This window comes from Spinacia oleracea, chromosome 5 (genome assembly GCF_020520425.1).
Source record: "Spinacia oleracea cultivar Varoflay chromosome 5, BTI_SOV_V1, whole genome shotgun sequence".
NCBI classification, from domain to species: Eukaryota; Viridiplantae; Streptophyta; class Magnoliopsida; order Caryophyllales; family Amaranthaceae; genus Spinacia; species Spinacia oleracea.
The window spans coordinates 28,008,583-28,020,411 of NC_079491.1; the positions used below are offsets into that span (position 1 = coordinate 28,008,583).

The window sequence follows — 11,829 nt, forward strand, 5'->3', positions numbered from 1 at the left end:
AACCCAGTCAGATTAATAATTTACCTTTCTTCTTTTAGTGCTACTGTATGTGGCTTTTCCATGTTTCACTTTTGATGGTGTAAAGCACGACGGGCATACAATTCCTTTCCAAGATTTTTGTTAGGGATTCTTTGTCCTCTTTGTTGTACTTGCTTTATAAATTCAACAAATTATTTTCTTATCTAATAAGTAGAGAAAGACAAGAATGTTGGAACTAATAACTTTGCATCCATTACGCTTGGTAATTACAAAAGAAAAAGTAAATACAAATTTTTAATTTTTAATTCCGTTTTTTCATGAAATTCACCAAATACCCATCGACTTTTCAAATTCACCAAATACCCCTAATATTCAATATAATTCACCAAATATCCTTAATGACGTCATCAACCCTTTAATTAACCCAATTAACATCTAATTAACCCACTAACCCCCTAATTAACCTTTTTTCTTTTCTCTCTTCCCCTTACTTCTTCCCTTTCCTCCCTGGCTGCCATGGAAGCCACCCTTCTACTACCTCCAACACTGTCCAACAATAATCCTGTCAAACGAAAATACAGAAAACCTAGAAACTTTGCCAAATTTCTTCAACTCGCCGTCGCTGTATAACAGTACTACTCTTCAATTCTTACCAGGCTATAGCTCCTTCCAATAGGAAAAAACAGCTAATTTCTTCACTTTTATAAAGTGGTAGGATGCATCTAATCTCAAAGTACAAAACCAATAAAAGTGCAATTTCCTCCAAAATGTCAGTTGGCAAATCATCAATTCATGTCAGAAGGAAGCTAGGCTTCACAAATTTGGTTGCTCTTATAATAATTTAAATAACCTGCTATCTCTATCTCCGATTTGAACGGTCTCCACAGTAAGCTGGGAAGAAGTCCATAAACAAAGGGGTCTCTTTAATTAACCAATCCTAAATTCAACCTACAGCATCCTACACTAACGGGTCAGATTTAGTAGCTGAAAACTCGTCGAAAAACACCTTACAATGGCTGCCATTAACGGCCAAGATAGCTTGTTCTTTAAAAAAAAAAACCGTGAATTTCAACTACACCAAAGAAAAAGTTTTTGGATTTGCAGGACTTATCTTTGGTTCTTTAATCATCTATATTTAACTTGATTAAATTTTCTCTTCAGGGCGGAGGTGTAGAGGAGTCGTAGAATTTCCGCAGAAGAAACCACGACGGTGCGTAAAAGAAAAAAAGGAAAATTCTAAAGTTTCAATTGGTTTTGTCTGTGGAGAGGAGAGAGAAATCAGGGGAAGGTAAGGAGAGAAATTAGGGTAGGAAGACAAGACGGCGGCGGGAAGGTAGGTGGCGGCGACGACTTGGTCCGGCAGGGCCATGGTCGGTGGTGGTGGTGATGGAAAGAGAAAGAAGAAGAAAGGGAACAAGGAAGAGGGAGACAAAAAGAAAGAAAAATAATATAATATGAGTTAGTTAGAGGCTAACTGGGTTAATTAGGGGATGATGAAGTCATTGAGAGTATTTGGTGAATTATATTGAATATTAGGGGTATTTGGTGAATTTTGAAAAGTCGGGGGTATTCGGTGAATTTCGTGAAAACTGAGGGGCAATTCTGAAAAAACCGTTTTTAATTTACTAAAAGACCCTACATCAAAGATCCTTTCCCTCACCCCCCTCCCCCAACCCACCCCGCCGTTCAGTTCCGCACATTTGACAACCAAGCTAAAACCAACACTTTAACTAAGTTGCAAAGTAACCTTAAACACACCCCCTCCAAGATAATAGCTATACTAGCGCACATTTCTTGGTCCTAGTCACATTTCAGAATTCAGATACTCACTGAACCCCCACAGCAATTATAATCCTTTACATCCTTAGTTGCTTCAGTTTGCTTCTATCACCTTATAGACATATGGAAATATATCAGGTTGAGCTTTCCAGGGGGGAGGGCAAGGACGGGACATCTAAAACAAATTAGCATACGGCACAAAACAAAAAAGGTATCAATGAGATGAGAAGAAGAGTTGAGAAAATACTAAAAAGAGTATGGGATGGAGCAGGGACGGGGCAGGCGAGAAAAGGGGAGGGGAGCTGGAACGTTGCATGGTGGTGGTTGAAAAGTAAGGAGACAAACTGGTTTACAGCATACTGCAAAGAGTAAATGGAAGAAAACAGAAGGGGGGGGGGGGGGGATATGGTGTGGAAGTGACAGAAAAGAAATAAGGAAAGAAGGGGGTAGTAAGGTCAAAGTCCCACGATATTGACTTTTTTCGTAAAAGACATTGACTTACAAGGTAGTATTTGAAGAAGAAAATGAAGTACAATATAAAGTACTATCTCAAAACAAAAGGGAGTTATTATGAGTATTTTGAGCAATGGTGCCTTCTGACCGCTAAATAAAACCATGCTTTATTGCTGGTCAAATCTACATTACATAGGGACCTTAACCATCCAATCGAGGTCAAGAAGGGAAAATTGATCATAGGAACCTCTAGTGCAATTAGCATGTGCTGTTGGTGAATAAATCAGATTTAAAACTGCACGGCATAATCAATATGGCGTGAGCTTTAATATTAAATGTTTGTAGGAATTACACAAAAATACACAACTATCACGAAACAAACCGTCAAGGGAATTCATGTTAAGGAACCGATTCGAGAACTCAAAAATTAAGCAAGCTCATAATTGCCGGTTAAGGGAATTCTTCCAGAATGGAAGTTCCATTAGATAACCTAATGCCTCCACCAAAAATTATAAAGAACGGTGCACACTGACAAAAGAAAACTCCAAAACCCGCTGACAAGAGTCCCATTACTTACCTTTTATCTGAACAATGGAAAACCTTTGACAACACTTGAACAATTAACTTCCAACATTACAAGAGATTTTGTAGGAACTAGAAGGCACCAATCCCTATTCACACATCCCACCAACTCCTCTTTACCTGTTGTAAATCACTTACACGATAGGACTCTAGGAGAGTCAAACTCTAAGAGGAAACACCGAAGTCAAAGTCTCACTAAAGAGGAAATTCTAAGAGGAAACACCGAAGTCAAATTCTCACTAAAGAGATCATTAGGTGCCAAATTACCGAAACCCACTCCTCTTTACAGACAACCTCGAGAAAGTAGGTTACCTTTGCCGCCATACCCGAATCTAAACCAAAAATAATCTATCAAGATGTCCCCTAACCTCTCAGCCGTCAGCCACCCCTATCTAGAGCTTAAAAGAGAAAAAACATATACAAAGGGATGTTACAACAGTTACAGAGTTGTGAATAAATAACAGTAACCCTTCCACGAGCACGCAATCGATCCTTCTAATCACAGAGGCCTGCAGACTCATAAAGAGACATACAACCATCCTAAAAAGAACTTTCATGTTTACATCTTCAAGGGAGCCTGGGCAATTACAAAACATAATTTTGAGAAATCCGCAAGGATTACAAGATCTACATACTCTTTTGAAACAAATTACTCACAAAAATGTAATTACAGAAAAGATTTTGAGCAATGCAGGCGGACAAGATTACAAGATTTTTACATGCTTTCATGAAACAAATTACTCGTAAATATACATATTTTGTTTTGGTCGTGATTTACACATCTAATTAAGTAAAGAAAAGGACAGAAAATCCAACTTATTAACTATTTAAAGCATAAATTGTTGTATATGCACAGAGATCAGACCTATATCCTTCACAACTCATTTGGTACGGAGTGAAACCTAAGGGGGTGATAAATTGGTAATAGATTTTTTTTATGATTTGACATAAACTGTGTTTGGGAAGTGGACACCGCATAAAGTCGATTCAAAGGAAGGAGAATTTGTGTTTCGAAAATACTAGATCACACCATGTTCCATTCATTTGGCTTTACGCCATACAAACATTTGATATTAAAGCTCATGCCATATAGAACACATAAATCAGCCATTCAGCATAAATTAAGTATCCAATCTAATTCCGTGATCAAAACATGTGGTACTTATGAGGGTTACCTAATACATAGTACGCTTAGGTACGCCGAACGAGTACAAATTTGCAGTATGCTAGTTGGCCAATTCCAGTACGTTTGGGGGTTTTGTGCAAAACAGTTATTGGGAGCATAATACGCTTCCATAAAAGGATTTTTAAAATGTTTGTTAATAATTTATTCTTTTAATTAGTAATCGTGTCATTCTTTGTTATCGGCCAAAAAGTAGTACTCCGTATTTAATAGGCTGAGGTGAAAGATATAAAAAAAAGGGGGGAAATAAGCTAGCTGTCAAAAACTAAAATTGGGGAGGAAAGAAAGTTGCTTTTTGAAAATATTCTTGATAAAATCACGAAACACCACTTAAAGTTCCTCAATCAGTCTACTATTTAAGTCCCCACCCACTTACTTTTTTTAATATTCTTCAGCTCTTCACCCCACATTTATCTCTCTCCACAATCCTCACCTTCACCACTCACCACCGCACCCCGACATTTTTCCGCCATGACTTTATACTCTCGGACCATCTTCTGACCATCCGAAGATAACTAACGTGAGATTCGCCTCACCAAGGAGACCAAAAGCCCAAATATTTTGAACACTTTTTTTGGGTGAAATTATGATATAGTTTTTGGATCTAGGGTCACTAAGTAAGAGGAACGGGCTCGCGCAATGGAGCGATTGGCTCGCAACTGTACTGTGAATTGGCACGAATGCACTAATACGGAGTTCGCAGGGGGAGGGGCATATTAGGTAACCCTGGTACTTATAATAAAAGTAAATACATAATTAAATAAAACATCTCAAACCATACCTGTTTCAAAGGCACAAATTTTATTTCCGACGGCAAAGCAGCCTGTGACAAGGTCAAAAGAAGTCGATAAATATTATTACTCATTAATATAAATAAGTCTAAAAGTGCTACACTCTTCCCTTCAAAAAAATGTCTTTGTAAGTGGAATATACACATATATTTTTATACAATTCAAACAATTTATGCTTGATCTCAAAATATTCCTTCTCGCAATATAATTGATGGTTTTTATATTTGATGGATAGAGAATAGGACAACATTATTATATTACTCCCTCCGTCCGAACTTAGAGTGTGCACTTATCATAGCACATAGTCTTAGGTCGAGTTGTGAAGTGTGGTTATCAAATATTATTTAATTAAAAAAGTACGTAAAGTGAAAGATAGTGGGGTATTTTTTTAATTGAATGGGAGGTGATGAGACCCTATCTTTTTGTGGTGGGAAGAGAGAAGTACTAAAGGTCTAAAGTAATAGTGGATCTTCGCCAAAAATAGAAAGGGGCCAACTAACTTGGGACGGATGAAAAAGGAAAGTGGACACTCAAAATTGGGACGGAGGGTGTACAAAACAAACATATAAATCAAGATCAACTAAAACCAAGTAAATCAAATTGTAAGAAAACCAACAAAAGTCAGAACTTGTTTTCTACAACATGTTAGTTTGACAGACATTAACAATGAGAAGGTTTAGACAACACTCACCATTTTTATCCCTCCCTGTTTTCCTCTATTTTTAACAAGGTAAGGGTAAGGGGAAAGGGAGGTGGAAGCATGGAAAGAGAATTGATATCAAATCGATATCAAGTATGTTCAACAGTTGACTACTTTTAGTAGAATTAACTAGTTCATGCATCAAATAACAATTTCCTCACTTAAAATTAGGGTAAGTAAATAATATTTGCACATAAAATTATCTTCATAATTTGTACATTACACTAGTGTACAACGATGAAAATACTACTGCCCCAAACAAGATCAACCACATAAATTTATTGAAACTAAACAGTAGATAGATTCTTTAGCAACTTATCAAGATATTATAAGCAGTGGCCCATAAGGCCTCCGCCTTCAATGTATCAACCATCTCAAGAAGGAGGGTCAAAGCATTTAAGTAATGCGGATGAGCTTAGAATTAACGTATTTGCCATTAACACTATTCCCAAAAAATTATGAAACATCTTTGAGAGTAGTTTGATCAAAAGATAGCACACTCATTTTCGTGCATTGAGGATCTATTTGAATTGGCATCGTCATCATTGCATATCAAACACCATTCCAAACCATCCAGGAATTTAACCCTTGCTAACATTGCTCAAATATTACCCAAAACATAAAATCTTTCCGCAATGGCATCCTACTCCATATTCACTCATCTTCTATGTAGTTTTCTCCTCTTATTATAATTCACTATATCATACTATAGCTTTAAGTTTAAATTAACCTTCTTTGGCCCCATCTCTCATTTTGCAACACATAATTTTCTTCTCCTTCATCATCATATCTTTGAAAGGTTGTCAAAGAAGAACGCATTCCTATTGAAGACCAAAATTGCTATTCGAAATAGTCTCTTTTATTTCTGAGCCTAACTTACGCAACCTTGAGCATTCCAAATATTTAACTTTCTCGTCAATAACTTTTATAACTTTAAGTTCCCAATCATTCTCATAACTTAAAACCTTACTTCAAATTTATGTACAATTCATGCTCTTAAGAAGAGAGCAAATCCAAACTAGTAATAACTCCATGCTCTTAAGAAAGGGAGCAGATCCAAAGTAGTAATACTAATAACTCCATGCTCGAAGAAAGGGAGCAGATCCAAACTAGTAATAACTCCATGCTCGTAAGAAAGGGAGCAGATCCAAATCGTAAGAAAGTGAGAAGATCCAAACTAGTAATAACTCACCCCAAAAGTAAAACTTAGAAACAGCATTAAATTAGGGCACTTCTCTTTACGTTGTTAAAACTGAAAAGGTAGATAAAAATATCCAATGTCAGAGCCACATTATGGTCCTCTCCAACTCACAAAGTAAATTAAGATTTAAGGATCAACAAAAATTAAAGATAAATCATATCACATTTGCAGAAGTCAATACACAAAAAACCCACTCCTTTCTACAAAGGAACATATGTGTTTCCTCTTGTTTTTGTGTATATGACATAAGAATCACAAACAAAGAAATCCAACTAGGAGCACAAAAAACCCAAGATCCCCAATGTCATAGAATAAGGAAATGGAAATTAGAAAGGGCCATACATTACATTTGAAGAAGTCAATACCCAAAAACCGATTATTTTCTACAAAGGAAAAGTTGTAGGTCCTCTTGTTCTTGTATACAAGACTACAAGTATATGAGATTACAAGTATTATCAGATACGAACCAAACAACAACAAAAACAAAGCCTTAGTCCCAAAATGTTTTGGGGTCGGCTAACATGAATCGTCGTAGGAGATCGTCATTGTCACCAATCAAACCAGAAAGGAGCAGGAAGTAGAAAGGACCACAACCAAAGAAATCCAACTAGGAGCACACAAAACTCAAGATCAATCTAAGGCAACGGAAAGTAGAAAGGACCATGGACAAACAAACACCACTCATTTCCCTAGCACATGAACAAGCAAGAGAGATTTACTTCTAACTTGTTGGTGTAAAGGTGGAAAATGAATCGCTCAGATTGGATACAGTTGGTTCAATTCAATTCAAGTCATAATCAGGTAACGAATCATTTGGCTGGAGTAGATTGGATCAAATTTGGGTTTATTATCAGTTAATTTATCTTGTAAAATAAATTAATACGTCATTTTTATTTTCAAGTCTTGTCGTTCAATTTTGGTTCGTGTCAAAATGAGGTTACCTAGTTTCGGCTAAAGTTCAGGTAATTCGGATCAAATTGGTATTTACACGACCATTTCTTAGCAACCGTGCCTCCTCGCACCATTTACATCCCAACTTACACACTTATATATTTACTCGAGAATTCTATCAAGCATGCATTCGTATTTACACGACCATTTCTTAGCAACCGTGCCTCCTGGCACCATTTACATCCCAACTTACACACTTATATATTCACTCGAGAATTCTACCAAGCATGCATTGAACTACCTACGAAAAACAGGAAAAGTTTGAGCAATCATTAGGCAGTAACATGTATAATCCAAGTAAAGACCCTTAGCCAAAAAAAAATGCTTACGGAAATACATGGGAAAACATGAGAACATGATAACTTTGTAGTCACCGTAACACATAATCCAAAATCAACTAAAACACAACTTAAACAAAAAATTGTTTGAATAATGTTACACTGGCTATCATATAGCATTGGTGAGACATACTTCCTCCGTTCTTTTTTAGATGACACAATTAATATCTTCAATTATGGATAAGAAAATTTATAAAAAGTTGATATTTTAAAATTATCTATTGAAACGAATCTAGTAAGACCCCACATGACTATGTTTTTTCTCAAGTATAAATCACAAAAGGAAGTAAAGGAGCTTGTGTGAATAGTGTCAAAATCCAATTGTGTCATCTAATAAGAAACAGGGGGAGTATTATTTTATACCTCATAAGAGAAAGGGCCTTGAATAGTGTCCAAGTCGTGAGTCCCAATAGCTACCAAGGTTCTTCGGCTGTAAAAAGAATATAGATATAAACTCTCCATTTTTCCAAAGATAACAACAGCATTTGGTCTCTTACTGACATGTTGCAACTATCGTGGTTATCCACACTATTAGCTACAATAAACATATTAACACAACATGCCAAGATGTCAAGCATTTCAAATATTTTTTCTTATTCTTCTTAAAATTGCTTTTTTGTAATAATCAAAGAACTACCACACATTAAACGCTTACCCAACCCTATATCTTTCTAATAAAAACACGTCGTTCAAAATGTGAATGTCAAAAGTTTTTAGTCATCTCTTAAAAAAAATTCATACACGCTCGTACTAGGCTTGTGCACAAATGTAACTTTACAACCAATAAACAGTTGGCTTTCAAATGTAAATATAAACGACCTTAGTTTAAAAAAGCGCGCCTAGAGGCAGGCGCCTTCAGGCTCCTTGAGCTCTCCAGGCTCACTGATGTCAACCAGGCGCGCGCCTTCGTGCGCCTTTGTGCGCCTTAGGTAAGGCGCAAGGCACAGCGCCTTGTGCGCCTTCAGTCTTCAGGCGCAGTAGGATGATGTGGATCTTTTATTTACATTTTTTTTCTCTTTTTAATGATACAAACGCACCCCATGTGACCTATCAACGGTCATATCTCTACAACCTTAGCTTTTTGGGTAGTGGAAATAGCATAATATGAGTTAATTTTCATATTTCCAGCTTGTAATTACCATAGAAGGTTCTAATTCTGGCACTCCATCGACAGGATCACGCAATTCTTATGAATCGACAAGAAAATATGGCACTCCAATAGAAATATGGTGTTTTGAGTATAAATTGTGTTCATTTTTTCTATACCAAATTTCAAGTTTTATTAGAAAATTATGTGCGCCTTGTATCCAAAAGGCACGCGCCTGAGCCTTGCGCCTTGCGCCTAGGCTCCATGACCCTTGTGCGCCTTAGTGCGCCTTGCGCCTTTTTAAACTAAGTAAACGACTAAACGGGCATAAATCGAGATGCAAAATGTATACGTTACTCTTTTCATTGTGATCTTACATTTGGTTGTTGATAGCGGTGTTATATACTTATATGTATTGCAGACGTAAATGAGTAATTAAGATTGAAATAATTTTGACATTATTTATTCATAGATCGGTGGTAAAATATTCAACCTTCAAATAATGGAGTCATGGGTTCAAGACTTCAAGTACTTGAGTCCCCTCTTCACCACCTTTATTAACTACTTTTAGCCTTTTACAAATGTGAAAACTGGGCATTCCACATGGAAGGTAGGTGAAGTAGTACAAAAAGCATTCTGTGTGCAACTATTAACCCAAGGGTCAAAGAGAAAATATCCCAAGGGTAAGGAGCTAGAAGGTGAAAAGGCGGCTCTAATGATTACGGAGTATATTTATTATTTACCCATGTCTATACAGATGCTACAAAAAATTCTTCAAAATTTTTGTTTTGGACTTCAAAAAATCATAAAACAGTCCTGGATGAAAAAATGATAGATGTAATGACATTTATAGAGGGCAACAAAAGCCTAACTGAAAACCCTTTGAAACTTTCTGTGAATTCTATTTTAGTAAGTTCTAAGTAGTCATGCTATTCAAATTCAAATTCAAATTCAAATTCAAATTCAAATTCAAATGAGTTTGGCAATGGGTAAATGGAAATATCCCTCATCTCTAATTTTCTTTTGTTTTCTCATTGTCTCTTCTGCAGTGTCTACGTCTACCATACCAGCACTGATACGGTATGTATATTGAATTTGTCAGAAAAGGTCTACGGAAAATAGAAATCAAGGAAACTTACCGACATATGTTCTGATGTAACCTATCTTGAAGATCAATGAAGCTGTTATATCTTGCTTCGTCGAAAGTAATACCTCTTAGAACAGCACAAACAACAAATGGCCGGATTGATAACTGCAAATGAAACCCAATAAAAGCACTTCCTCATAACTGCATAAATCAATGTCAAACAAAGGATTTGATAGCCTTATACCTCTGGTTCCACACCCATGTCCTTTCTTGGGAAACTTGATTTCACATACATTTTCAACATGGATTGATGAGTAACATCAGAGAGCGTGAATGATGGAATTTCTTCACGCTCTTCGAAAACAAGAAGGGCCTGTGAAATACCCTCCAGACAAAGCAAATCATACCTTAAAAAGAAAACAATATAGTATACTTAACACGAGTACATTGTATTTTCAAAACCACCTTAATTTCAAGCAAACAATACAGAATACAGTTGCTTAACTTGATCAGGATTACCTATTCGCAGGCACATCAATTTTGTAGATAACTTCTTCGTCATCCGTCGGCCCGTCGTCTTCTATATGCTTTTCTTTCCGAATTATTGCCTTCTCCGTTGTCTAATTCATCATTCAATTTCACAGAAGAAATCAAACAATTGAAAAAATTAACCCCAAAAAGTAGTAAAAATCAACAAATTGCAACTTACTATTTCATCGAGCTCAATGCCGAACCTAAAGCAAAGATCTTGGTATTCTTCATCTTCTGAAAAATGAAAGAATTGAAATGTAGTCCAGAGTTGGAATTGCTGGTAATAAAATCAATCGACATTAATAATATTGACAGTATTGAAGAGAAGGTTTCGCAAGTTTACCATAGGTTTTGCGTAGAGCGTCGAAAAGCCGGTCCCTACCAACGCTAACAGTAGGCATGGCGGCTCGTGCTCTTTCTCTCTCCTCTTTCGTAGATAGCTGGGTGTAAAATTCGAGCTTATGTGTGTCAGTGTGTGTGTGAGAGACAGAGATACAGGGCCAGGCAGCACTGCAGTAAAGAGAGCGAGGGTTACTTCTGGGCTGGCATTCTAGAGGTTGTCTATACCCACACTAAAAAAAAGTTTGAAAAGATAGTCCACCCTTAAATAAATATGTAAAAGTGCTGCTAACTTGTTATATACATAGTATTGTGAATGGTAATATAAGTATTGCCATGATTACATTGCTGTACATGAGAAACATGAGATGCCAAAAGAACTCTAGAGAGAGAAAGAGAAAGAGAAAGAGAAAGAAAACCTAAGAACCCTAAAGCCCCAGCCGCCCAACTGCATAGCAGTTCTTCCGTCTCCCCCTCTGATTTACTCTTCCTTGCTTCCATAAAGTACCACAACCGTGCTCACCATTGTTGTACGATTGCCTCTGCTCGTCGCGTGTGTTTGAAGCTCTATGTTCAAAGATCTGATCGGAGGTCCTCCGTAGAGGGTGTCGAGTCGTGTCCACAACCGCATCCCTATCCGCACTCAGGTAAGTGCGCTAACCCCTTTTTATTTGGCCAAAGATTAATTTCTATAAATTGGCCACTCCGTAATGAAATCTATGATGATTTTCACCATGCTCTAAGAGAGTTTACTCCTAATCTAAGATGGATTGTTTCGTATATTTGTCATGCAATCTATAAGCCTCCTTCTAGTACCGATTTTAATTG

General features: G+C 36.8%; 1 protein-coding gene across 1 annotated transcript in view; it reads right to left on the reverse strand.

Moving 5' to 3' along the window:
- Positions 1-11,211, reverse strand: part of LOC110795446 (phenylalanine--tRNA ligase beta subunit, cytoplasmic-like) — a 29,114-nt gene extending 17,903 nt beyond the window's left edge. Inside the window, exons 1-7 of the mRNA XM_022000461.2 lie at positions 11,006-11,211; positions 10,841-10,896; positions 10,651-10,751; positions 10,376-10,538; positions 10,184-10,296; positions 8,321-8,387; positions 4,758-4,799 (exon numbers count right to left, since the gene is read on the reverse strand). Coding sequence (XP_021856153.2) covers positions 4,758-4,799; positions 8,321-8,387; positions 10,184-10,296; positions 10,376-10,538; positions 10,651-10,751; positions 10,841-10,896; positions 11,006-11,063 — 600 coding nt within the window. The 5' untranslated portion in view covers positions 11,064-11,211. The remainder of the gene's footprint in view (positions 1-4,757; positions 4,800-8,320; positions 8,388-10,183; positions 10,297-10,375; positions 10,539-10,650; positions 10,752-10,840; positions 10,897-11,005) is intronic.
- Between the last annotated feature and the right edge of the window lie 618 nt (positions 11,212-11,829).